General features: G+C 51.1%; 1 protein-coding gene across 5 annotated transcripts; it reads right to left on the bottom strand.

Annotated features, from left to right (window-relative positions):
- Positions 1 to 7,558: 7,558 nt before the first annotated feature.
- Tnnt3 (troponin T3, fast skeletal type) lies at positions 7,559 to 21,962 on the bottom strand. Of its 5 annotated transcripts, none has more exons than XM_051145695.1 (14): positions 21,931 to 21,962; positions 21,721 to 21,734; positions 20,729 to 20,746; positions 19,498 to 19,515; positions 18,061 to 18,075; positions 15,173 to 15,191; positions 12,830 to 12,875; positions 12,141 to 12,257; positions 11,972 to 12,049; positions 11,502 to 11,615; positions 11,289 to 11,398; positions 11,053 to 11,143; positions 9,988 to 10,028; positions 7,559 to 7,725 (listed from the first exon to the last, which is right to left on the bottom strand). In XM_051145695.1, the coding sequence occupies exons 1-14, from the start codon at positions 21,945 to 21,947 to the stop codon at positions 7,671 to 7,673; spliced, it is 753 nt and encodes a 250-aa protein (XP_051001652.1). In that variant the 5' UTR covers positions 21,948 to 21,962; the 3' UTR covers positions 7,559 to 7,670. The 5 variants fall into 5 exon arrangements, with proteins under 5 accessions (XP_051001652.1, XP_051001653.1, XP_051001654.1 ...); XM_051145696.1 differs by lacking the exon at positions 9,988 to 10,028 and adding an exon at positions 9,315 to 9,355; XM_051145697.1 differs by lacking the exon at positions 18,061 to 18,075.
- Between the last annotated feature and the right edge of the window lie 5,605 nt (positions 21,963 to 27,567).

The following is a 27,567-nucleotide window of genomic DNA, read 5'->3' as shown; positions in this document are numbered from 1 at the left end:
CTGCCTGAACTGGGGGCTCCGGGCTTTGCTGGCTGGACAAAGATAGAGCTTATTTTGTAGCTTCCCCTAGTTCCTGCAGGTTTTGTTCTGTTTGCTTGTAAACGTAAAGATAGTTTTTGCGATGTCCTTCCCGCCATAGAAAATAGTTATTGAACTGTTTAATTGTTGAGATGTACAGAAGGCATAATTAACACAGGAAAAGCCTCCACCCGCCTGTCCAGTGCTGGCGCAAGACGAGGAACGTAAGGAATGCGCCCCTAGGCTCTGTGTGGCCCCTCGGCCCTCATGTCCCCTCCCCTGCAGGGCTCCAGGGACCCTTCATCCGAATTCCGATGTGCTCTGCAAGTCCAAGCACATATGATAAATTTTTTAGTTTACTTTAGGTTTTGTTTTTTGTTTTTCTAATTTCTGGAGCTCAAACCCAGGGCCTTGTGCGTATGAAGCAACTGCTCTACCACTGACTCACATGCTTAAATATAAAATGGTTTTAACTTGTGTGGGGGGTAGCATCTTGCTGCATTCCCCCTTTTGAATGCTGCCCTCTTCCATCCATGTACCTTGTAGGCTTTGCCTTAGTGCCTAAGAGCTATGTATGGGTCAGTTGCTTCAGTGGTATGGAATTCGTTGTGACTAAAACCCGCACTCGACATGATCTTTTTTTTCTTTCTTTCTTTCTTTCTTTCTTTCTTTTTTTTTTTTTTTTTCCTTTTGCCTCTCACCTTTAGTTTTCTGAGACAGGGTCTTGCTGTGTAGCCCAGGCTAGGCTAGTCTTGAATTTACAGTGTGATTCAGGCTGGTCTCAAACTTGGGATTCTGTGGACTCTCTCCCTCCCAAATGCTAGTCTTGCCTGCTGTCACACTCAGACTTCTGATTTGGAACATTTGCCACTTTTTCCTAGCACTGCCTTGTGTCTTCTGTGGGTGATAAACTACTTATTTTAGCAAGATTCTCTGATTAGCCACACTACAGCCAGCTCCTGTGCTCCCCCACCCGTCCCACCCACCCCCCATCCCATCCCCAGGCATTAACAAAGAATCCTGTTTGTCAAGTCTGCAAGCTCCCCATCGTGACACCTGAGCACCCCCTGGCGTCTGGTCAGGGTGCTCCTTATCCCGGGCACCTCTGCTCCTGCCTTCTGTTAGTCACAGTTCACCTTGCTCCAAGGCTCTGCCCACACTCCATGGGGCTGAGCCTGTCTCAACCCACTGTGTGGATCTCACTGGGTCTCTAGCTATTGTATGGTCTTGCACGGAGTTCCTCCTGAGCTCCTTCCAGTGCCCCAGATTTTCTCTGTACCTGAGGACTGGATCACAAGGCCAGCAACTAGCCCTAGTCCCTTAAATGTCTTTCAGTGGGGGGGCCTTGTTTTTATACTTTCCCCAGAGCTGTCCTACAAGCCTTCTGTTGGATTTATTCTTATCATATGTTTGGAATGTTTTCAATGTGGAAGCTGACAAGATGGCTCAGTGGGGAGAAGTGCTTGCCACGCAAGCCCAACAGCCCGAGATCTCTAAATCTCATGGGAGAGCACTCGGGAGGCAGAGGCAGGTGGATCACTGTGAATTTGAGGCCAGCCTGGTCTACAAAGTGAGTCTAGGACAGCCAAGGCTACACAGAGGAACCCTGTCTCAAAGGAAAAATAAAACAAAACACACACACACACACACACACACACACACACACACACACACAAATCACATAGGAGGAAAGAACCAACTCCCAAGAGGTTTTCCCTGACCTCTACATGCATAGCATGGCAGGCTCACACACACACACTGCATGTACAAATAGTAACAATAAATAAACATGTCCGTTTTGAATGCTACACCTTTCTTTGGGGAAGAGAAGGAAGAAACAAAGTCTCATTGTACAGTCCAATCTAGCCCTGTGATCCTCCTGCCTCAGCCTCCTCAGTTGTTGGGATTCTCAGAGCACCACAGTGGGCTCTGGGCACCATCTTTAAGCCATCAGGTCTCAGCTCTGCCCTGTTCCTAGGGAAATCTCCACTGCTCCATTTTGCTCACTTCTGACAGGTCAGAACCCATGGTTCAGCTGTTCATAATGATAACGAAGTTTTTCTTTGCCTGCAAATCCCTCTTCAAAACATTTCTTTGTCTTTTCTCAAGATGACTAGGACATCTGGTCTGCTTGAAGTACAAGCTGGTGGGCTTGCTCTTTTGCCTTAATATTTTTATTGTTCGCTTGTTTTTGAGACAGCATCGCACGTCACCCAGGCTGATTACCTGAGGGTACCCTTGAAGTTTGGATCTTCTTGCCTCTACCCTCAAGTGGTGGAGATGGAGTCTAGGGCTTGTTTATATGAGGCAAGCATTCTACCAACTTAGACTCAGCCCTGCTTTGCTTTACTTTTTCAGTTTTTGAGACAGAATCTTTCTCTATGGCCCAGGCTACAGAGCTATGTGTATAGTCTAGGCTTGTACTGAACTCACAAAATCCTTCTGTTTCAGCCTCCTAAGTGCTGGGACTGAAAATAAGCATGGGTCACGATGCCTAGCTCTTACTTTGTGTGTGTGTACGTGTGTGTGTGTGTGTGTGTGTGTGTGTGTGTGTGTGTTGGTATTTTTGAGACATGGTCTATAGCCCAGTTTGGCCTCAAGTTTTCAGCACTCCTACCTCAGCCTCCCAAGTGCTGGGATTTCCAATGTGTATCACCACACTGGCCTCTCGCTTGGCTCTTTATCGTAAGGAGGACAGACATTTCAGCCACCCTCTTCCCAAGATAAACCCTCTCTGTAGAATTTTGGAAGGTAGCCAGCCTCCTTGACTTTCCCACTGGAACCATAATGTGTTATTTTTGGTTTTGTTGTTGCTGTTGAGACAGGGTTTCATTGTGTAGCCCTGACTAGCCTGGAACTGTATATGTAGACCAGGCTGGCTTCAAATTCCCAAAGTTCTGGTATTAAAGACAAATGCCACCACGCCCACCTTCCAGAAACCATGGTGTGTGTTCTATGCTGTTTTAAAAAAGCTTTTGACTTTTGCTGTGCTGGGGGGGGGGGGGGGCGGGTCTTATGCATGCTAAGCACATGCTCTACCACTGAGCCAGTGCTCACCATGTTGTTGCTGCTTTTATGGCCTTCTCATGTGTAGTAAACTCAAATCCCACCATTCTAGTTTCTGACGTGAAACCATCATTACAGTGGGCACGATTCTGTTTTCAAAAGTGCAGAGCAGTGCTGGTGGCCATGGTTTAGCCATGGTATCAGTGCTTTCAAAAGAGCTGGTTTATTCAAAGTTTACTCTTTATCTTGGCCCTGTTTTGCATGTCATATTCCCCCCAGGGGCTGGGCTGTTTTATCCAGTTTTCAGGTAGATTGCTGCAATGTGTTTGTGACATTCTTTCCCGGTAATCAAGTCTGGGCCATCTCTGCAGAATAGCCCTCCTTCCGGCTTCACATTATCTGTATCTGTCCCCTCTGGCCACTGAACTTTCCATCACATGGCAATTGACGCCACTCACCTGTCTCCCAGACTGGGTGTTTGCCTCTGTGACCCTCGCATACTTATTAACTTTTGTTTATCCCGGTCTTCTGGCTTCTCTATTTCTCATTAGTGCTTGGCTGTTCTGTCAATTTCCCAAGTCCTACGTGTAACTCGTGCACCTAACTGCTGCGGAGGCTGTGTTCCCTTTTCTAATGTAAGCAGAGGGGCCCGTGGTTTACCCTGTGTCCCTCCTGTTCCTCAGCACCGTGATCCATTATCCTTCAACCCTAAGTGCTTCCTGCTGCCCTCTAAGACTTCCTCTTGGGTTCAGAGTTATTCAGCTCTTTTCCAGGACGTGCTGAAAAAGTCCCCTCCTCGCTGGGTTGGAACGTCTCTATTCTGCCTCTGTTGGAGTGTGCTTTGGGACCTAGGCTGAGATCAGCCTTTTGTGAGTTTCATGTGCATTCCTAGCCTGTGGGAACAGCTCAACAACCTTGTGTGTTTCCGATCTCACACATCTTCCCCCAACCTGCTTTTTTTTTCTTCTTCTTCTTTTTTTAAATCCTTAATCCATCATTACTGTGAGTGGCATGCTCAGAACCAGGGCTTATTCAAGCTCCCAGTTCTCCATTCCATTCTGAACCACAGCCAGCTCCTGGTACATGGGGCCCTCCTGCCCAGGGTAGTGGCTTATTCTGTCCCCAGCTTAGCTGTTCTGTTCAGGCAATCCTGGGCTGTACAGCTGCCTTTCAGAACAAAGCAAGGAGATGAGATTGGTTTCTGGATGAGGCCCAATAATACTCTTTGTATTAATTTTTCCAACTATACATTTCTTAAAAAAACAAAACAAAAACAAAAACAAAAAGCCCAAAACCCAGTCGCACTGGGTGTAACACATACAGGACACTGGCTGTGTGTGTGTGTGTGTGTGTGTGTGTGTGTGTGTGTGTGTGTGTGTGTGTGTGTGTGTGTGTAGTGTGTGTATGGGTGTGGGAATGAGTGTGGAAGAGAGTGTGTTGTATATGAAGGGATGAGGATTTGTGGGCCAGGGTGTCTGTTGGAGTGTACCCACACATGTGAGCAGCTGTATCTGTGAGGGCCATTGGTATGTGCATGTGTGGAATTTTGAGCTATGTTGGTGTATATGTACACTGTGTGTGGACCAAGATTTCTTGCTTGGCCACACTTTACCCAGGCTCCTGTCCTCCTTGCCTCCTGTTCTGTCCCAGAACTTCCTGTACAGAAGAAGGAGCCTTGCTGAGTCAGGTCAGCAAGCTCCTAGCAAGCACCCTCATGTGTTTTTAGGGTCCTCCCTATCTGTTGAGATCGGTTGTGTCCTGCCATAAGTAACTCTGTATTGTGCAAAATTGGTTTTTTTGTTTGTTTCAAGACAGGGTTTCTCTGTGTAATGGACCCCTGGTTGTCCCAGAACTTCCTTTGTAGACCAGGCTGGCCTCAAATTCACAGAGATGTGCCTGCCTCTGCTCCCAGAGTTCTGGGATTAAAGAAGTGCACCACCACACCCAACTTGTTTTTGTTTTTGTTGTTTTGTTCCAGGCTCTGTGTTGCCCTGAGAAACTCCATTTTGTAAGCAGCTTTTGGCTCCATTTAGAAGATGGAGGGTGGCTGGGTGCCTTGGTGGACACATGAATGACACCATCTGTCCAGCACCACACAGGAAGCACAGATTGCTAACTAGCTTACTCCCAGGAATAGAAAGGCTGCTGATCTAACAATTTATCTGAGTGAATGAGACTGTAGGGACACATGAGCATATTAAATTATACCTGAGAAACCAAACCCAGGAATTCACAGACCAAGGAGAAGGTGGACATTCCTCACCCAGACTTCATAAAGAAGTAGAGAGAGACCTAGTTTAAGGATAGATGGCATGCCTTCACTGCCCCAGTCATCTAAATACCGTGTGTGTGTGTGTGTGTGTGTGTGTGTGTGTGTGTGTGTGTGTGTGTCTGTGTGTGTATCTGTGTGTCTGTGTCTGTCTTTGTGTGTGTCTGTGTATGTTTGTGTGTCTGTATGTGTGTCTGTGTCTGTCTGTCTGTCTCTCTGTGTGTGTGTGTGTGCGTGTGCGTGTGTCTGTGTGTCTTTGTCTGTATGTGAAGAACTGACAAGCAGAGAACATCTAATTACCCCAGGGACTTGTGCTCACTTTGGTGCCCACTGTTGATGTGGCTTATTCAACTTCCACCCCCCTGTTCCTTGTTTGGACTTGCCATCCATATGTCTACCCATTGGATCTTCTGGGCCCAGCCCTGCCCTTCACTTCACCTCACTCCTGGAGCTCAGCTCTGTCTGTACAGCAGGCCTGACTCTACAAAACCCACTACAACCTCTCCAGGCCCTGCTCTAGCTCCATTCCGCTCTTTATCTTATCAATATAGAGACTCTTATGGCCCTATCAATTTCCCAGCTTTGGCTTCTCAGGACTCTTTGAAACTTCCTGCCTTTTAAAACCTTTGTAGCCATTATGTAACATACATATATAGATAGAGCTATAGATAGATATATTTACTGTGTGGTGTGTGATCTGAGAGTCAATATTAGTAATTAAGATTGGAATGAAAGAACCCGTGTTTGCCTCGGCCAGGCTATCAAAGAAAGCGGGATTATCTGGCAAATGCTGCCATCGAAACGGCTTTACCTTCTGAATATGCTGCTGTTAATTGATACATTCTGACATTGTGGAAAGAAACAAACTGTGTTTGTCTATGTTTCACACTTAGTGTATTGAGGATAACACCCAAGCTATGTCTAATCCCCTAGCCTGCCTTCGGCAGCATCATGTGAGATCTATGTAGCAGAGTCCTCTGCCCTGGTGTCCCAAGCACTGGCCATTCCTGCCCTTTGGTTCTATGTCCCCTTCCTAGGCCAGACTGGCCAAACCCATCCTTTCCACTGTAAGGCGTGCTGGTAGCCCTGAAGCTGGTTTGGTAGTCATGGAACCTTCCCCCACTGAGCTGCAGCCAGGGTCACTGAACAGTTTTTTTTTTCTTTAATACTGTGCACATGCTGGGCACAGAACGTCTAGATACATTACCATACAGTATATTTACAGCCCCTTTGTGTGTGTGTGTGTGTGTGTGTGTGTGTGTGTGTGTGTGTGTGTGTGTGTCTCCCACAGGAACCGCAGCAATGTGTATTGAGGTGCACACACAGATGGGGTCTCTACCACTCTCTGTTGGGGTACATGCGCAGATGGAATCTGCACCACTGTGTGTTGGGGTGTATGCATAGATGGGTCCACATTGCTGTCTTTTGGGGTACAGATGGGCTGCATGTGCTCTATGGGGGTTGTGTGTTTGCCCTCAGGGGCCTGGTGAGGGCTGACTGCACTTCCTGTCTTTATTCAGGGCACTGGCTGCGGCTGCCCTGCCTCCCCAGCCTTCCTGGAGGTGTCTGTGCACAAGCCCCTTCCTCTATGAATACCTCGCTGTGCAGGGCTCCGCGTCTTGATCCAATTTCTGTGATTTATATTTTCCATAATTCTATTTGGTCAGGACTTTCAAATTTATTGCACAGTTGTGTTCTGTGTTCCCTGTAATATAGGAGAACGCTGTTTGCCGAGCTTGCTGCTTGCTCCCTCGTGGGAAACGTGCTTTCCTGCATTCCTCTCCCCCCCTTCATGTGCTAGCTGGAGCTCCCCTCGCCTCCCCCCTTTCGGGGTGTCTGCAACGTCTCCAGGCAGCCAGCCTTCCTCCCTAACCCTCCCAAGGCTGGGCTGTTTCTTCTTTAAACAGTGCTTTGGGCTACTCAGGAAGCTTTCTAACATGGAGGGCTCTGGTGCAGGGAAAAAAGCGGGTACCCTAGGAGAAAAAAAAAAAAAAAAACCTCTGATAAGAACAGCTACAGGCCAAGTTCTGGGGGTGCATTAGGGCACAGCGCCATGTGTGGTTGCACCACAGTTGCTGAGAGCAGTAAGAAACCCTGAGTTTTGCAGGGCTGTTCTGAGGTGTGCCCCGATGATCTTCCTGTCCTGCACACCACCTCCCAACTTCCCTAGGTCCCTGATGTTTGCAGCACATACACAGTAGAGGGGAGTCTGATAACTTTATTCCCAGACCCCAGAAGGTAAGGGCATTGCAGCAGGATGGGCCCTGAACTCCGTAAAAACCCTGGGCGTGAGGGTGGGAGGGTGCAGATCTGGAAAAACGGGCCCTGGCAGGAGTCAGGGTGGATGGCCTCTGCCGCAATGTACCGCTTGGCTCCTTTACTTCCAGCGCCCACCGACTTTGCCCTTGGCTGCGGCACCGGCCTTCTTGCTGCTGCAAATGGGAAGCAAGTTGTTCTTAAGGGTCAGAGGGTCCAGCCAGCTGGTGGAAATCTTCAGCTTCCGTCTCCCCAAGCTGCTGCCCCCACTACCAATGCACACACCTCGTTCCAGCCTAAGCCGTGGGAGCTGACTCACCTGTCGTAGGCCTCACAGGGCCTGGACACTAGTTGTGGTTAGCACAGGGTTAGCTGGTTACCCGGGCTCACCTTCTGTTCTCCTGCCTTGGCCAGGGGGACCCCTGCAGACAGATCCATGCCACCTGGGCTTTGAAAACTATTGCTTTTGAAAAGCCTGTGCCTTTCTGCATGGCAACTAAGGGTAGCTGTGCCCAGGACTTAGGATCCTATTATTTGAGGTCCTCTATACCCCAGTAAGATGAAAGCAGGATGAGTGCTGTGGCAGGGTCTAGGCCGGCAGGAGGATAAAAGCAATGATCTCTGGAGCCAGCCCGGTGGGACCTTGGTCTGGTGATGTTGCGGCCTCACAATCGTCCCTGAGCACTCAGACTCATGCATACACCCATGTACACATGTGCATGACATCTCATCAAACCAGCCTGTCATGACCCTTCAATTCCCCCAACAGAAGTGCGAACCAATATCCCTTTTCTGGGACTGTGGAAGGAGGGAGAAAACCCCAAGAAACAGGAAATCTAAGCAGTTCCACTTGATTCTGTCCTTGGGTGTGACAACCCATGTCCAGGCTCAGCATCAGTCTCCCAGCTTTATATCAAACTCAGGACTTGGCGAGGGGTCACTGTTGCAACAGGTCCTACAGTCCTGTAGGACCCGATGCCCTGTGTGGAGGGGTTACCCTCCTGAGGAGTCAGTTCATTCGTATTTCTCCCTCTCTCCCTCCCTCCCTCCCTCCCCCCTCCCTCTCGGGGTCTCTCTCTCTCTCTCTCTCTCTCTCTCTCTCTCTCTCTCTCCCTCAGTCTCTCTCTCTCATGGTCTCTCTCAGTCTCTCTTTTGTGGTCTCTCTCTCTCTCTCTCTCTCTCTCTCTCACCTTCCATCTTATATATCCCAAGCTGGCCTTGGAACTTACTGTACAGCTGATCTTGAACTTCTGGTCCTTCTGCCTCTGCCTCCCTTCATGAAATGCTGGTATTTTATGCATATGCCCCAACTAAGGTATTGCGATCCAACTAAGGACCTTGTACATGCGGAAAAAGCACTCTACCTCCTGAGCTATACTTCGCCCCTCCCCCACCCCCTTTTGTTAACTGAGATAGGGTTTCATGTTGCCCAGGCTGACCTTGATCCTGCTTTCAACTCTGGAGAGGATTTGAGATGGTAGGTATTCATTACCAGAGCCTGCTGCAGGCTCCCTGCTGGCCAGCACATCACAGAGGGGGAAGGTATCACTAACAAACCCCATCTGGCACCTTCTGCATGCAGGAGAGAAAGGAGCCAGTGGGTTCCAGGGCCCAGTTAGTCTTGTTATTGCTCTGCTAAGGGCCAGCCACCAAGAGCCTTCGTTTAGGGACTGGCTAAAATGTCTAGGCCCTAGGTAGGGTTGTAGGTGGCTGGCCCTGGGGACCCTGGGCCCAGCACAGAGCGAGAATGGGCCGGGCTACTTACTGCTTCTGGGCTTGGTCAATGCGGCTCCTGAGGGTGGTGATCTGTAACAACACAGGTGACTTACTGTGACAGGGAGCTGGGAAGCCCAGCCGGGCACTATCTAGGGGACACGTGTCTTCGCCACAGGGTAGGCCAACTGTGGCATCCTCATTTCAGGAACACAGCATCCTGTGCCAGTTTCCTTACTGTCTCCTGGCTCCTTTGTGAGAGCGCACTGTTCTTGGTCCTCAGGCTGCGCCTTGACTTGTTCTCTCTAGCTACCACACAGAGCAGCTTTCAGCTGGCCACTTACCTTGTGGCTGGGGCAGGATGCAGGCAGGAACAAGGGACAGGGTGGACTTAAGGCCTTCAGACCTCTCTAAGTTCCACCTCTGACTCCTGATCCTGGCTTTCCTGTTCCTTGGTCCATGGTACCTGATCCTGACTTGGTGGCCCAGAGGCCCTGGCACCAACTGGAGCTCTGGGAAGGCAGGGGCCTTTCTTTCTCATCTGCCAATAAGGGCAGCAGGTCTGCCTCATAGCCACCAGATGAGGTCAGGAGGGAGGAGCTGGGGCAGGAGGAAAAAGCCCTCTGCCACCGGTGTCCTCACCAACCCAGGTCTTTGCCATGCGAGAGGCTAGCTGAGCATTGCACACCCACAAGCCTGGCCTGTAGCAGGCTCTGCCTACTCACAACTTGGCCAGCATCTCCACTCTGGCCCGGACAGTCATGATCTAGAAAAATCAAGATGGTTACGAGGTTGGGTGGGCAGCTGAGCCTTCAAGGCCCTGATAAGCATCAGGCCAGTCTTCTGATGGACTGCCAGGCTCTGTGAACTCAGGAGACCAGACATGGGCAGAGTATATCTGAAGGTTATGGGTTCCTGCCTCAACTACTCTTGCTGAGGAAAGTGGCTTGGCCTCTGGTTGGTGGAGCCTTCTCTGAGCTAGCTTCTGGGGTACCCTTGAGGTTGAGGGATGAGGAGTCTTTTTCTAGGATTGGCCAATGAGGAAGGTGTGGCAACCAAGGCTCTTCAGTGTTGAACAATTAAGACCAATCTCATCTAGCCAGAGGTTTTAAGAAGGTTGTAGCTCATCTATCCAGAAGTTGCAAGAAGGAGCCAGAGCTTATAAATTGTCTGTCTATGGCTGTGGGAGATGCCCCTGCATGAGTTCCTACTTCTCCCCTCACTGGGCACTGGGTACTGATTTGCCAGTGAACTCAAGATGTTTGCATTTGTACTAAGCACAGTGGACATCATGACAGCTGTCCTTCCTTGTATCCATAGTGGATGGAACAACCACGGCTTCTATCTCATCCCCCAAGGAAGGCTCTACTCCATCTCTATAGCCCCTTCCTTTGCCTTCAGAACCCATGAAGGTTGCAACCCCATTCAGATGCCCTGACTTCCCAGAGAAGACACAGTGCTAAAAGTTTCCAGTTTCAGATGAAGGTGTGAGGCATCCTGCCTGTATGTTTGCCTGCCCTGAAGAGGCAGATGTCATGGGGACCTCAGCAGTCTGAGAACTCATGACAATTCCAGCTACAGCATTGGACAATTCAGATGGAGGTCCCAGGCTGACAGCTCAGGTGCCTGTCCTAAAGGACAGTCTCCACCAGTGACCCTCAGCTGGGCTCAATGCATGTCTCAAGGCGAAGGTAGAGCCAGAGTATGACTGGGATATGGAGAGACAACTGACCCCCCGCCCCGGAGAGTGAGACCTTTCAAACTCAAGAACCAGAGATGCCTAGACTCACATCATATTTCTGGCGTTTCAGCTTCTCTCCAAATTCAAATTTGTCAGTCTCCAGTTGGTACAGGGTATCCCAGAGTTCCTTGGCCTTGTCCCTGGAATGTGGGAAAGAGGAGGTGTGATGGGATGAAGCTAGAAAAGACAGGGCCCAAGACCCTGCTTCTTTTTCCAGCCACCACAGAGAGCTGTGACTCAGTTTTTTTGAGGAAGGGCCCAGCACCATCAGGAAGCCCACCCTACCTCAGCTTGTCATCGCTAAGATGGTCAATGTTGAGAGGCTTGCGTCTTTCTGCAAGAATCTTCTTCTTCATTTCCCGGGCTGTCTGCTTCTTGCCTCTCTTCTGGTCAGCCTGGGGAGGAGGGAGGGGATGAGGGGCCCCATCTCAGAAGGTACGCAGAACAAATACCAGCCCTACTTGAAGGCCATTTCAGGGCTCTGAGCATGTCCCTTACTTTGGCCAGGTAGCTGCTGTAGTTGGCACCCATGGAAGACAGAGCCTTTTTCTTCTTCATGTCATCCTCAGCTCTCCTCTTGGCATCCTCCTCCTCTCGTCTGGCCTTCTCCTCCTGTGGAGAACACCATTCCCAAGATGCTCAGGGACTGCTCTTTGTAGGGGCCATCCTTTGAGCAGACTTCAAAGACTAGCTCTGGACTTAGAACCTTCTGGAAGGAAGCTGTTCTTTTTTTTCTTTTTTAGAATTTCTGTAGAGCTAGAAGCATCAAACCAGCTAGGTGTGGTGGTGCATACCTTTAATCCCAGCACTCGGGAAGCAGAGGCTGGCAGATTGCTGTGAGTTCAAGAAGCATCAAACCAGTGGCCCTGTTTGTTGGCCCCACAGAGGGCTCCAGTAATAGGAAGGTCTAAGACCCTGCATGTCCCTGGCTATGCAGGCTGGAGGCAGTAGGATGACATAGCCCTTACCGCCAGTCTGTTCTGGCGTTCCCGCTCCTTCTCAGCGCGGATCCTCTGCTGCTCAGCCCTCTCAGCACGGCGCTTCTCCTGCAGGCAAGAGGGCAAAGTGGTCAGCCCTGCCCTGTCGTGCCCAGCCTCTGCAGAGCACCCAGCAGCCTCCCTGGGCAGCACTACTCACAATTCTTTCCTTGAGTGCAATGAGCTCCTCTTCCTCTTTCTTTCTAGCTTCAAAGTGGCTGTCAATGAGGGCTTGGAGCTCCATGAGGTCCTTGTTCTGACGCTTTTTCTGGATATCCTGAGGGCGAGAGAGAAGCTTCTACCCCTCCATGCCAGCCTGGGACCCACCTCCACCTAGGGGTACTTTCTGCCAGGTCCCTATAGTAGCTTCTGCCTTCCTGAGGCCTCCGAGTGCCCTTGTCAAGAGTATCCCTCCTGCGGAGGACTCTAGGCCCTCACTAAGCAAGAGGTCAGCACCATTCTTGAGGTGATCCTGCCTCAGACTTGGCTCCATCATCCTCAGAGATGGCCTCTTGGGCCAGGCAGAGAGGAAATTATAAGATTAACCTGCTGCATACCTGGGTGAGTGTTTTGAACAGATAAATGGTTAGATGAATCGGTGGATAAATTATAAACAGTTGAGAGATGGGCTAGGTGGCTGAATGGATGGGTGGGTAGGTACAAGAATGGATGGAGGCAAAGGGAAGGGATGTTTATGTCCTTGGGACTAGGAGTGAATTAGAGGACAATGGCCTAGAGTTGGGCTGCCTTAGGTCTGGCTGCTTGGGAAGACATGCCCTGAAACTTAGCCTAATGTTCAAAGGCTGGAGTTTGGGATGAGAGTGATCTGAGTGGGCCCCATGAACTTACATCGAAGTCTACTTTCTCCCCCTCTGGGATCTTAGGAGCAGTGAGTCTGGGGAAGAGACACAGAAGTTGTTTCATAAGCAGGGACATCTGGGACTATCCCACAGCGGAGGCCAGCCAGCCTTGAATCTCGGCTGGCCCTCCTCTTTCTTGCACCTTGGCACCCAACAGAGCGTGCCTTGACTGAAGCAGGTTTGCCTGGCTCTTCGTTCTTGGATTTCTGACCCATGTCCCAGGAGTAGTTTGTTCCTTCCTAGAAGGTGTCACCCTATTTGTGTCTACCTCTGTCTTGTTCACTGCCTTCATGCCACCTTTCTCAGAGACATAACCAAATGCAGCCAAGTCCTAGTAGAAGGCAGTGTGGCTACCACAGGCAGTGGTAGCAACTGGCATCAGCTTCTGGGGTCAGACCTGTCCTGTGATTCTAGACACTCTTTTAATCTTTCTTTCTGGGTGCTTAGATGGAGGAGAGTCTATAAGGGGAAAAGGAGCCCCCCAGCCTGCTGGCCGTGTGACCCCCCTCCTCCTGCCAACACATTACACACAGAGCAGGGAGACCAGACAACCGTGGCTTTTAGAAGCAGGCCACAGAAGAAAGGGGAGCTGAATAGCTATCAAAACCTGGAGAGGGAAGGGATTTTTCTAAGCTCTGAAGCCCCAAAGTTCCCTCTAAGGGAAAGCTGTACAGATGATATTGTGCAAATGAAAAACTTATGTATGTGCGCAGCGCGGGGGGAGCAGGGGGAGAGCAAAAATGGAAACTCAGAGGGGGAAAAAACCAGACTTGAAAAAAAAAACTTTTCAGCAAATACAGAGATTTATATCCCTGAGTAAACGGACGATTAAGCAAACACGGAGACGTGTCGGCCATGAGATAAACGAGCAAGGGGCACAAGCCACTAACTCACAAAGAAAGATGGCCAGTTAACGAACATGGACGGTTAGTGGCAGTGCCATTAGAGGAATGCTAAGGCAAACAACCATGAGATGTGGTTGGCTGTTCATCAATGGGTGAGGGGGCAGACGCCCTTTCTCGCCTTAGGGAGAGGAGGGTGTGGGACATAAGACTGCTCACAGCCCACATAGGAGACCGCCTTGGCTGGGCCCTGGTGGAAAGCAACTTGGCAGTGAACATCAATGTCTTCAGAGCATTGGTCCTCTTTGACCCAGTAATTCTAGTTCTGGGAATGTGGCCTAGGCAAATAGCCCTCAAGATGGAAAATGCTTTCTGCCCAGCATTATTTATGATTGTAAAATATTGGGGGAAGCCTGTGATCAGGGAATGGTTAGGAAAATTATGGTTTGTCCAATTGATGGAATATTATGTGGCCATTCAAAATATTTAAGAAGACTATGTAAAAACATGGAAAAATACTTATGAATCGTGCTAAATTTTTTTTTAAGCAGAATTCAAGGCTGTATAGAAAGTCCCGTGCTTGAAAAAACACAGTCAAGATCTTTATTTTCCAAGAACTTCATGTAGAAAAAGAGCAGAAAGAAATAAAGACCTTTTTTTCCCCTCTCTGGGCCTTTCCACAGTCTGGCTGGTGGGTGGGTGGGAGAATTATGGATGGATTTTTTCCCCTTCATTTGACTTTTATGTATTTTCCAAATTTTCTTAATGAGGTGTTTTATTTTCATATTGAGAACATAAATAATTTTTCTGAGATGAGAAACTATCTCACAATCCTGCATTACTTATGTGAACTTGATTTAAAACAGCATTCGAGGGAAGAGTGTGGGCCAGCCACACTCTTCACCTAGCTCCGTTCATCTCCTGAGAATGGAGCAGGAAAGAGAAGCAAGCGCCAAAAGTTCAATCTTATTCAAGAGCAGGGGACAGGCAGACAGGCTCAAAGGGACAGGAAGGGGTTGTATATGGAGGGTTGTGGACTTCTAAGTCCAAGATCCCGGATTCAACTACCCCCTGGTAAACTCACAAGTTAGTAAGTAAGGGAGGTCACGGTAAATCCTTGCAGAGTGGCTCACGGTGGGCTCGGCCTCTAGCAGTGGGCTCTTTTGGACCAGGTCCAGCCAGAGTGGGCTCTCATTGTAAGTGGGAGATCTTTGCCTCTCAAGCCCATATTTTTTTAAACATATCTGGAGACCTGGGCAGTTTCCCAGCATATCGAGGCATAGCGGATATGTAGTGACCTCAGTGTCACTTCTGAGCCTTAGTCTATGGCCAGTGGCCTCCTCCTTGATGGTGCTGGCTGATGGGGAAGAACTGGCAACTTTTGTCCCTATCATCCTCTGCCGTTTGGGCTTTTCTTCTAAAACAAGCCTGGGCCTCCCACCCCGCCCGTTCTGGCATCCCCCACAGCTCTGCCTGGATCCCGTACTTACTTGGGTCTTGGTTTTTCCTCTAGTTGTGACAGCCAGCATGGGGGAAAAAAAGGGGGGGGGGAGAAAGATAGACCAGGTAAGATAGGATGGTCCTTCCTGCCACAGGAACTGCCAGTCAGCCTCACCCAGACCCACCCCTCTATTCAGCAGGGTGCCTGTGACATTCTGAGGGGCTCTAAGAAGGACTTAGGGTCTGAGGATGAAGGGGAGAAGGAAGAAACCATAGCAAGACATATGTGTCCCTAGAGGGCTGGTAAGGAGGGAAAGGTAGGAAGACCAGAGGCCTGGAAGACAGATTTCTAGAAAGTCTGGGATGCTGACTTGTCTCTACTACCCAACCACCTGCCTCTGAGTGGGCAAAAGCCTGGCCCTGGGCCCCCTAACTCCACGGCGGATGCACACAAAGCCTTAGCATCTTGCCACTGAGGTCCCGTGCCAGGGAGAAAAGGAGGACGGACAGACAGATAGACAGACATGGACAGGTAGAATGAAAGGGCTGAAGAGTTAACAACATAGACACTGGACTGTTGGTTCCTCTTGCCTCACATGGGCAGAGCCAGAGGCCTGTGCAGGTGGAGCAGGGCACTGCGACAGCAGCTCGCAGGCCTTACCTTCCTCATCCTCCTCCCGCTCCTCCTCTGCGACGGCATCTTCATGGTGTGGGCGCAAGCGCACATGCAAGAAAAAAGCCACACAGCTGCAGAAGTGCAGGGGCCACACAGCAGCGGTGGCCACATGAACAGCAGAGGCAGGCAGGCACAGGGCCCCATGCCTGAGGGTGGCAGGGCAGCTTCTACGCCTTCCCACAGGCTTGGCCCCCTTTCATGGACCCTTGCTTTCCCAGGCTGGCCTCTAACTTTCAATGTAGCTAAGGATGACTTTGAATGTCTTATCCTCCTGCCTCCACCTCCCAAGCGCTGTGATGACAGGACTTTGTGCCTGCTGGGCAAAAAGGCTTGACTCTGAGTAGAGAGCATGGGGGCCTGCCTTGCCCAATATGCACCTGGGTACCAGAGCTAGGTTTGCCACTGGGAAGACCCGAAGCCTATACTCTATCTTCCAGCTGTCATGGAACCTTCCATTACTTTCCACGACACAGTCTTGTACCTGGGCACCTACCATGGTTTTTACAGTTACTTTATTTCAAACTCTTTGTAAAAAGTCTTTGCTCATAGAGCCTGCCTGAGATCCAAACATATTTTTGGCTCATCCATATCTATGAGCTCTGACAGGTTCAGCCCTTAGGACAGGGCCCCCTGATCCTGGGAACCTACCCTCTGACCCCTGAGAGACTTTTTCTCATGAGTCTTGGTGGGGCCTCTCTTCTTCCCCTTCTTTAGTGCCTTGGTTAAGCTGGTTGCCCTGAGGGGGTGCTGCTTTCTCAGAGTGTGAACCACCCCAGCATCTGTCAAGATTGGTATTGACCACAGCTGGGGCCTGTAGCTGCTCAGCATCGCCCTTCCTTGAACTTCCCTTTGACTCTGCTCTGGCTTTAGGCAGAAGTAAGGCCACTGGCATGTGTATGCTCTGTCTGCCTGGAACACTGTAAGACCTGTCAGGGGGAAGCATCTCCCAGCACCTTTGCACTTGGCCAGTAGCCAACAGGCCCTATCCAAGGCTTGCTTGTGGAGGGGGGGGGGGAGGGGGGCGCAGCGGGGCGGTCTTGCCTGCAGGTTCTGAGCAGTGCCTGTCTGAAACACCTATTTCTCACCCCCTCCAAAAGACATGTGCTTAAGTTAACAACTAAAGCGTGTGGCGGCGGCACTGCCTGAGTTGGCTGCTCAGATCTACAGGAGAGCCTGATGCCACTCTTGCCTAACACCTTAGGAGTGGCCATCCAGAGATCAGTGGGATGCTGCAGAGCCCGTTCTTATATGAGGTCTAAGGGAGTGGGCTGAGGAAGGAAGTGAAGTGGCTGGTGGACTCATCCTCCTCTTATGAGATTCTGGAGCTGGGGAGGAATGGGGCACTCCTATGAGAGGCTTAGTGGCAAGGTAAGGCTTCCCCTGTGCTCTGTCTCCCCACCCTCCTGTCTGTCCATTTGTCTGCCAGGCAATCTCGGTTCTGGTCCCAGGAAGGCCTGGTGACCTAAGATGTGTGGGCCTGAGGACATCCATGGGTCCCTCTCCTAGAATGTTCTTATCCAGGTGGTTCTTCTCAGGCCCAGCATGTAAATGGAGGGGCTGGAATGGGCTCCTTGAGTCCAGCCCCTCCTCCCTTCCCCAGTACAACCAGCCCTGCTGCTAGGCTGACAGCCCCCCTCCAGCCCCTGTCAGTTCTACTTGATGGGTGTGTCTGGCTCAGGCCCAGGCTCTGGGTGGGATGCTAGGATCTGACTGATTGCCTGTTCACATGCATGGCCCCTGGCTGTTCCAGGTCTCTGACATCCCCACCTTGGGCCTCAGCCTGACTTTCCGCTTCACCCCACTTGCCCCTTCACCCTCCCTTCAGCTTCACCCCTCCTTCCTTTCCTCCCTCTGGCTTGATATCTGGGGTAGATTAGAGTCTACCTATCCAGCCTCTCTGCTGTGCTCTACCTACTCTGATGAGGCCCCAGAGGGTCCCAGGAGACCTCTAGCACCATTTTCCTAAGACTTGCTCTGCAGACCCAGGGCAGCCTATGTGTTTCATTCAATCTTCCTGATGGAGGACCAAGAAGAGACTTGCTGTTCCTTGCCCTTAAACACTGTGACTGAGGACTACCACTGTCAGCCACCTAGGCCAGCAGATCAGGCTAGCTTCTCTATTCTGCACTGTCCTCAGCTCAGAGGCCAGCAGGACTTAGTTGGTCGTGGGTACATTGGAAAGGGGGTGGGAGGCAGGCAGCTAAAAATGGGGGAGGGAGGAGGGGAAAGCTCCTCATGGCTGTGAGGTGGTCCTGGACCTACCTTCTTGGACTTCCTCTGTGGAGCAGCACCAGGGGAGGAGAGAGGGAGGGAGGAGAGAGAATGAGTGAGTGGAAGGCAGTGTGGGAGACGGGGAGCAGGGACAGGTGTACAAGAGAAACGGGTAAGTTACACGGCACCCTCTTGTTCCTTCTTGGCTGTCTCCTGTACACATACCCACATGGCCACATATGTTGTGTGGCACTGAAGTCATGTCACATACCTGGTTCAGGGGCTAAGGAGGGCCACGGAACAAGAGGCAAAACCGCGGGTCAGAGGTCAGAGAAAGGATCCAGGTTAAAAGGAAACAGCCGGTCACCGAGGGGTGGGACACGTGCAGGAGGCGAGCAAGAAACTGTTAGTGGTCCTGCCACCCTCGATCCCACAACCCAGATTCTGGGACCCTCTCAGAACTTGGGAATAGGAGGAACTGAGGAGAACCAAACTCACTCCCACCTGTCCCACCTCACAAGTAGGGAAACTGGGGTGAGGGCTGGGAATTTGGTTCTTGCTTTTGTTGCAGTGTCTCTCTTGGTTCCTCCCCTCTTGTCTGCCCTCAGCTGGGCCCCAGCCTAGAATTGCAGCCTACTTGAAGGCTCTGGTACCCAAGGGGAACAGAACCAAGGCCTGCTCCAAACATCTCTTTTGTTGCCATCCCAGAGCTAAGTGCAAAAGCCCTTTCCTTGGGCCTCTGTGTGGTATAGCCCCTAAAGAGGGGTGGGGCCTGGGATTGACTTGATGAGGGACACAACTGGCTAGGGGAATTGACTAGGAAGGAGGTCTGGCATGTCCACACATCATGCCCTGAGAGGGGCCTCTGCCTAGTCCTGCACCTCTCCCTGATGACCGGAGCTCTTCAGCCATTTGGCTTGGTAGATCGGCCTAGCCAAGGTTTCTGTCATCACCAAGGACTTTCACTGACTTCTCTGGTGAAGGGAGACTCAACCCACACCTGAATCTATAGTCTTACCCCACCATTCCTGTGCTAGGCTGCTCTCTCTAGCATTGAAAACATCTGGCAGAGTTTTGGGGGCAGCTATGCTGTTTGTGGTAGTTCTTGGAGTCCTCATTCTCTTTGGTCAAGCATTGGCCATGGTTAGTGGGTTATGTGGGGCCACATGGGGGGCCCCTTGGTTGGCTGGTGCCTCCTTGCTTCCCTGCCCTCTTCCCCACACCACATGGCTCCAGCCAGACCCTGGGCTCCACATGGGGACCAGAAGTCCTGTATCCTCATACCTTCCTCCTGGACTTCTGCGGCCGAGGAATGCCAGGGAGTGCAGGGTGGCAGGGAGGAGAGAGGATAGGATTAAAAAGGAACACACAACAGGCCCTTAGAGACAGGGGCTGAGGTCATAGCCCTATAAAAGGAAAGCTTACACCAAGTTCACCATTAGGGCAGAGGGCAAGAGCGAGTGGGGGTCAAGTCCTAAGCCAACTCACCTTCCTCCTGGGCCTCCTCTGAGGGTGAGCAAAGGTGACAGAGAGATGGCATGTAGAGGAGAGAATGAACAAGGACAGACATTAGAAACTAGGGCTATCCTGGACTCTCTTGGGCCAAGTGTGATGGGCAGGTCAAATTCTCATGCTTGGCCCACAGCTGCTAGCCACGGTGAGCAAGGGCTGTCGAGCGCCAGCCACTGCCATCCCTGCTGGGGTTCTGAGTTCGTACCTTCCTCAGGCCTGGCCCTCTACACCCTACATCCCATGTTTTGTGATTCTTCTCTACAGGGTATGGATGTGAGAATGCGTTTTGGGGGAACTTCATGTGTTCAGACCATTTCTAGCTACCAGGAATGAAGGATGGGGTCAAGGGTTTTTGAGGAATCAAGACTCTTCTGGCCAACCTTAGGGAAGGACAGCCCCCAGGGCCACCTCTCACTGGGAAACCAGTCCTTCTTTCTGTCTTCTGCTGGGCAAGATGTTTGCTTGGGTTGTTAAGGTAGCAGGTATTTTCAAAATATTTTGAAAACTCAGCACCCAGCAGCCCTTGCAGGATGGCCTGTCTGGTGAGCTGCGTGAAGCCTCCCTAAGCTGAGCAGGTGCCAGCAGCAGACAGCTTGTCAGGCCTGAGAACCGCTGTGCCGGGCTGCTCCCAGGTGTGGTGCTTTGCCCGCCCACACCTGCCCAGGCACGACAGAGCCAGGGAGGGGTCTCCGGCAGCCCAAGGGTACAGTGAAGGAGAGATGCTAAGAGGGACAGAGAGAGACAATGGGATAAGAACAGAGACAGAGAAATGGAGAAAGATGGAAAGAGACAGAGCTACAGAAACAGAGAGACAGATAAGAAGACTGAAAGAGAAGCTACAGTGACTCTGAGGGGTTACAGGGCATGAGGCCAAGACCTTTGTTATTAATGAATGAGAGTTTTAATGGCCAGAGCACACCCCACTTCACACATCATGGACACAGTGACCACAGGGCATGTGTGAATGGTTAATGAGTGTCTATTAATCTGTTGACGAGATAGGGGATTAATTGTTTAATTAATGATCAAGTCATTGACCATTAATTAAATAATGGCATTATTAATTGCTAACAGAGTTAATGACAAGTGATGATGGTTAATGATGTATTAATGATGAAGGAAATAGACAGTTAATTGTCATCTCAGGGAGGGCCCCAAAGGCCTTCCCAAGGACGGGCAATGAGAGGCCTGTGGCTTCCTGAGTTACCTTCCTCTTCGTATTGTTCTGCATTAGAATAGAACAAAAGAAAGGAGCCAGGTTAGCAGAGATGGGACTGGAGAAGGTGAGGCAGTTGAAAGACCAGGCTGTTTTGTCCCTGGTTAGCTCGGTCCTTCTACTGGCTCAGGATCAGGTTTGGGATCCTCAGCCCAAGAGCTTATGTGGTAGCTTGGAAAGATAGTCAGTCAGCAAGGTACTTGCCACATAATAGTGAGAACTTGGAGAACTTGAGTCGGATCCCAGGGTTCAAATAAAAAGCTGAGTGTGGTTACACACTCTCAGAATCCCAGTGCTGACGAGGCAGAGACAGGAGGATCCCCAGGCCTTGCTGGCCAGCCAGACTATGCTAATCACCAAGCTGCAGGTTCAGTGAGAGACACTCCCCACCCCCCCCCCCCCCCTTATCTCCCAACCCCCCCATATCCCCGTCTCAAAGACAAGATGGAGAGTTCCTGAGAAATGGCATCCAAGGCTGACCTCTGGCCCACACGTATGAATACATGTGTAGCACACCTGTGCGCACACGCACACACACACACACATACACACACACACACACACACACACACACACACACGAGGCTTTGTGGTCCAGAGGGGAAACTATCTTAACCGCAAAGGAGACATCTGATGTCTCTATATGTCATGTCATTCTTTGGCCACATGAGTGGTCAAATGTGACAAGGACAGGGAGGCTGCCCAGACTTTTTGAGTCCTCAGAGCATCACAGATGTAGGTATATAGATTAGGGGCAGGTCACAGTGTGAACACCATAGAAACAAAAGTAAATCACAGATTCAAGATAGTTTGGAAGAAGAATGGTTTTGAAGCTCAATGACTGATCTAGCTGGTCTGGGACTTTTGGGTAAGAGATCCCCAAGGGACAAGTGCTGTCCATAGTCAAAGCTCTCCTCTTAACCCCGAGGGTGACTGCTGTCTAGACAGGGAAGCAAAGAGACAGAAAATAGAGAAGATACTTACCCTCAACTTGTTCACTGTCATGGTGGTGGTGGTGGAGAGAGAGTGGGGGTGGAGGGAGGGAGAGAGAGAGAGAGAGAGAGAGAGAGAGAGAGAGAGAGAGAGAGAGAGAGAGAGAAGTGAGCTTGAGCTTCTGACCTTGGACAGATGTCTGTAGGTGCCAGGGGTCCCATCCCACTAGCAGGGGAGGTGGCCATATAGCAAGTTACTCACGTTTCCTCGTCAGACATAGTGGCGGTGGGTTGTGTCTGGAGGGAAAATGACAACAGAGGGACAGTTAGGAATTGCCTTAGTTTAGAAGCCTCACAAGGAAGCAGAGTCTCAGAGATTGGGGCATAGAGGGGGTGCATAAAGACTGCAATTGAGAGCCACCTCTGGGTCCCCTGATTCGCCTTTCTCCCCACAGCTCTGATCCCCTCTCCTCTTTCTCTGGCTCTAGCCTGGGACTTAGACTCCACAGCTGACTAGCTGCTGAAAGGTTGTCATGTACCTCACACCCTGGACAGATGTCCCCTCTACAATATTTTCATGGAATGCCATCCAAAATGCAGAGACTTGTTTAGGTTGGGGGGGCACGGGGTTAGGAGATACAGGACCCTCTGGGTCTGGGGGATACCCGCCTGTGTGAGTTGATGGCCTCTAGCTGGGGAACCACCCCCAAGATGGCTGAGCCCAGCTCCAAACATACAGACATCCTCAATCTGCAGGCTCCTCTTCCCTGAGTGAGCTCAAACTTCCTGCTGTGCCTCCTGCTTTTCTTGAGAGTCCAAGTTCCTCTTGGGATACCCCAGGTTCTCTTTTGTGCTCTCTGAAATCCTCTGAGGTACCCCTTCAAATTACAGTGCCCCTGAAATGCCTGGAGACTGATCTCACCAAGGTGGTTGTGAGAAGCTTCTCTGGGGGAAGCCTGATTTTGGCATGAATATATGCTGAATGAACTGAGCTAACAGCACCTCAGACCTCCTGGCACTACACCTGGGACTGGATGCACTTACTCAGGTATGGTGGCAACAGGGGTAGAGAACTTGGCTCCTGTAAACTTGTCACTGTACACGCCTGCAGTAGCAGGGGCCTGGGAACCTCCAAAGAACTGTATGAGAAAGTTGACTTGGGTGTTTGACAAAGGCCATAACAACACAGCACAGCTGACTTGAAGACAATAGCTCTGGTGTCCCCCAGGGAGCACGTATAAGAAAATGTTTGTCCAGGCACTAAAAATGCACCAGCAGCTTTACGCTAAGGTGGGGGCTATTTCTATGCCCTGTTGATAACATTAGCTTTTCTAGAGCCTCTGAAACTTCCTGCAAAATTAACCCACAGATACCTGGGAGGCCCTTGCCAGGCACCAGGTTCATCTCTGTGTCATCCCAGAGCCTCTGTGTGAGACTCTGGAAATAAGCCACCCAGCCAGAGCTGCCCAATCTTTTCCCTTTGCTCTGCTCCCATCCAGTCCTTCTAACTCCTCCTTTCCTGGCCTCTGAACTACCCCCACACAGTGTCACTCTGTTATTGGTCTCTCTACTAAATAGGTAGGAGTGTGGGGCAGTGGGACTGAGGCCCCATCCTGCTTTGCCCACCTCTGGTTTCCACTGGGCCCGCACACCTGTCAGCAGCAGCAGAAGGAGGCGGGGGAGGAGGCTTGTGCATTTATAAGGAGTCAGTGGCAGCTGAAGTGTCCAAAAATAGGCATCAAAACTAGCAAGACTCCTCTGTCCTGAAACCCAAGATGGCAGAGGGGGGCAGGGTTCTGAGAACAACCCAGCTATCTTGGCTCCCCTCCTGGCTCCTACAGGCACGCAGCAAGGACAACCCCGAACTCTTCCAAAGTGAGGTAGCAATGCTCTCTTTCCAGATTGGGAAACTGAGGTTCCTGATCTTCTATAGAGCTCCTGAAGGCCCCCATTTCAACATCCCTGTAAGTCGGGGAGGGGCAGACATGGTGTGGCAAGGATAAAACAGGGATGGCCAATCAACAGCTGAGAGGGGAAGCAGTTGTCCTGTGGAGAGTTCTGGCCTTAGAAGGTGGTTTATGAAAATAGCCTGTGAGGTCAGGTTCCTTGGGGATACATGCCAACCTCCCCTCCTTCAAAGGTGGCAGAGCCCAAAATGGGGCAGGAGGCCCTGCCACTCACACACTATGGGATCCTGATCACTTCTTGCTTTGGCTGCAGTCCCCTCTGACCAACCTTGCCTGGTCCCATCTCCTCCAAGGATCCCCAAGGACTTCATGAAAGCTCAAACTCAGGAAGTTAGAGTTCTCATCCTGGAGACTTAGAAAGGCTGGGGCCTGGAGGCCTAGGGTCTCTCGGCACCACCTGTCCTCCCAGCCTTAAGCAAGATCATATCTGAGCTTTCTTCTCAGGCCCAGCCCCTCGCATTCCCTCTGTCCTGCTTCAGATAGGTTCCCGTTTATCCTTGATCTGAACCTTAGGGATCTGCCCCACAGGGCGCCAGGTGTCTCTCCCTTGAGCTCCTCCCTAGGGTGGCCTGAGATAAGTCCATATCTACAAAGTGGCAAAGAAAGCTTAGGGCCCAGAGGTCTGGGCTCCAGAGATGAGTTGAAATCCCAGAGGGGCTCCTACCCAGCTGCAGCACTGCAGGCACTCCTCAGAGCTCCGGGAACCTTCCCTGAGTTGATCCTTATCTTACCTTCTGCACTTCTCCCTAGATCTTACCTTGGGAGGGCTCCTTACTCTTTAGGCTCCCAGGAACCCCCTCCTCTCCGTGCCTTTTTTTACTATGGAGCCAGGTCTTTGGTGTCATCCCAAGGCTCAACCACCATGCTTCTAGTCATCAATATATAACACAGCATGAGGCCCAGGACTCATTTGAGTGCCCCTTAGATGCTAGCTTGCCAAGCCCTGACACAGTCACCCACTCCTAGGGAGGCTGTTCACATCCATACCCACCTGCAGTTGAGTCTGAGAAAGGCTGGGGGCTCCTTGTGGACAGGACCAGCAGCAGGCACTGTCCCACAGCCTCACCCCTTCATGTTATAGTGACATCTGATCTTCCCTGGCAGCCCATTGGCCAGCAGATGGGTGGCTGGAGCATGGGGCATGGGGAGGGGAAGGGTGTGCCCAAACAGGCCCCTGACCAAGTATAGGAATGCTCCAGAGGAGGAGGCGCAAGGAGGCAAGGATGGAGGAGACATGCCTAGAGGAGGAGGCAAGGTCCCCAACTGTCCCAGAAAGGTGTCAGCTGCTATTTTTACCTACCCTCCCCCTCATCTATGGACACATGTCTTGATGGGCTGAGGCAGGGAGGAGGAATGGATTGGGTCAAGCCCAAGGCTGTTCTTGAGCCAAGCTATTGGGGAGGGGTCACCAGAGCCTGGGTTTCAAGTTCCTTCGACTAGGTTCCTCTGCCCAAGGTGCCTTGTAGGAGTGAGTGCTTTGTTCATAGGACCTAACTCCATGTGGCACCCCCTGCAGCTCGGCCCTAGTTCCTCATCATCGAGATCACTTAAGATACCCACAGGATGAAGGACCCTAGGTCCCTGGCACACATCACACTAAACCCCCTAGAGGCCAGGCCTGTTTTTCCAAGTGGACATCATGGGAACACACAGAATGAAAAGATAGTACAAATGGTGGCCTAAACCTTGTTGTGGTTGTCCATCTTCCCCAGTGATTGGGGGATGCTGGGTCATATGTGGGCCTGTTATTGGTCTGGGGACTCCCTACTAAATAGAGGAGACCTGGAAGTCATATCTCTGTTCAGGGACATGAGCCTTGTTGGCCTCTGAGCAGGCCTGGCCTTGGGCCTGGCCTTTCTTTCCTCAAGACTCCAGGGGGCACCATCCAACCATGGACACCTCTTCTGGGCCTTGTGTGTCTGGAGAGCCCTGTCTCTAGGGAAACTAAAGTACCAAGTAGCAAGACACCAACCTGGCACATACCACTCACTCCCTCAACCCTCCCAGACCCTGTGGGTTGGGTATGGCTGGTGAGGTCCTTGGATTGTCTAGTTCAGTGGGAAAGCCAGAGTGAAGTATAAAGTAATGGTAGGTGAGCCCCAGGGAACGTAGGCAGGGTTCCCATCCTTTCACATCCTAAGGTTGGCGACATCAGGATGGCCAGCAGGAGCCTCACAACATCCCAATTTCAGCTGAATCTTAGAGTTTCTCGAAGGTTGGGATTGGCCCACCACCCACTTCCTACATGTTAGAGATGAAGCCATAAGTGCTGGAGACACATAAGACCCAGCTTGTGGTCAAAAGCAGAGGTGGGGGTGGGGGTGGGGGGAGGCACTCTTCCAGCCTGCTGGTTCACAGAACAGGGCTTCTCTCCTGCTCTCCTCTGCCCCTTAGAGGCCCCCGGAGTTGGTGGGCCACCCCAACCTTCCTGGCCAGAGCCTACGCTTCCCTTGTTGTGAAGCATGGCCTTAGATAGAGAGGGTTCAATGAACTCCAAATATCGTGGGTGCCCATCTCAATATGGCCTTGAGGGTCCTGTAGTGTTTATGAAACCCCACACTAGTGGCAAAAGGACTATAAATCTCTTCTGTGGTTAAGGACAGCCTCCCTTCTCATCTGGTTCTAACTGAGAACAAGCACATCACTTAGCCGAAGGACACAGAACAGACATGGGGGATTTGGTCCAGCCTGTGGCTGTTGAGCTCCTGAATCTGGAAGCTCTTGTCTGAGAGGAATGGATGTCCTTAGAGGTCTATAGGTGGGCAGGCTATCATCTCTGTAATGGCTTCTCATGGCCAGCAGGGGAGGGTGGCTGCCCACTTGAAGAAGCCTTTGGCTTGTGCTCTCAGTGAGGTCAGAGAGACAGGGCAGGTCTTATTTTAGGTAACAGTCATCTCCTCCTCAGGGGACCAGGCCTAAGGTACAGCAGAACAGCATAGAGTGGGCACTCTTGGACCAGCTGCTGCCGGCCACCAAAGACTTGAGCAGGTAACACATGCAAGGTAATACACAACAGGGCCTATTGTCCTGGCTGGAACTTAGTGGGGGACATGAGGTAAAAAGGTTCCCTGGGGATCTACGAGAGGGCTGGAGACCCTGGTGGAGGTGGCAGATGAAGTCTGTTGGATGGGGTGTGGACTTCTATCCAGGAGACTGAGAAGCAGGGGAGTTTAGGCTTTGTAGGGTGGTTGTGGGGGGAATCTCTCAAAGTTGGTGGATGAAAAACTGAGCCTAGAGGCCAGAGGATTTGAGAAGAGCCGGTCCTTCAAGTGTCTTGGCTCCAGTGGCCTATATGGGTGACTCCCAGAATAGTGGGGTATTCAGAGGCCACACAATCCAGGTGCTAAGCAGATTGGGAGTGCAAGAGCCCCTAGACCCTGAGCTTCACCCAGCGCCCCTACTTGACCTACTGTGGCTGGCTCTGCCAAGCCCAGGATAGGATTGGCTGACATTGCACTTGGGACTCAGCTGCTGTGATCTGGACAGCAGCTGCCTCCATGCATGACAGCTCCTCTTGGCCCTAAAAACACACCGATTGGCTCTACAGGTATTAGAGAATGTCCCATGTCCTAAAGTGAAGTGGGGCTTCACATTAAGCAGGGCCTGGAGAAAGAAGCAGAAGCTATTGGGCTCCTTAGGAGGCTGTCAGGAAATGTCCTGGTGTCCCTGGAAGGGTGGGCAGTGTTACAGCGGGAGGTGAACTCCACACTTGAGACCCAAGTACAATTTAGTGGAGTTTTATTCAGAGGGGCACATCTTGCACTCTCCCCCTTAGCCCAAGAGAGGCTAGGCAAGTCATGGAAACATGACTTGCAAAAAAGACTTTGCCTCCTGCCACTTGGCATGCCCATTCTGGTCCTATGCTAGAGCCCGGTTCCCTGTCTTGTTATGAACCTTGAAGCTGTTCCTTTGTTATCAACTCACTAGAGTAA

This window comes from Acomys russatus, chromosome 5 (genome assembly GCF_903995435.1).
Source record: "Acomys russatus chromosome 5, mAcoRus1.1, whole genome shotgun sequence".
NCBI lineage: Eukaryota > Metazoa > Chordata > Mammalia > Rodentia > Muridae > Acomys > Acomys russatus.
This window is presented reverse-complemented; position numbering and strand designations above follow the sequence as displayed.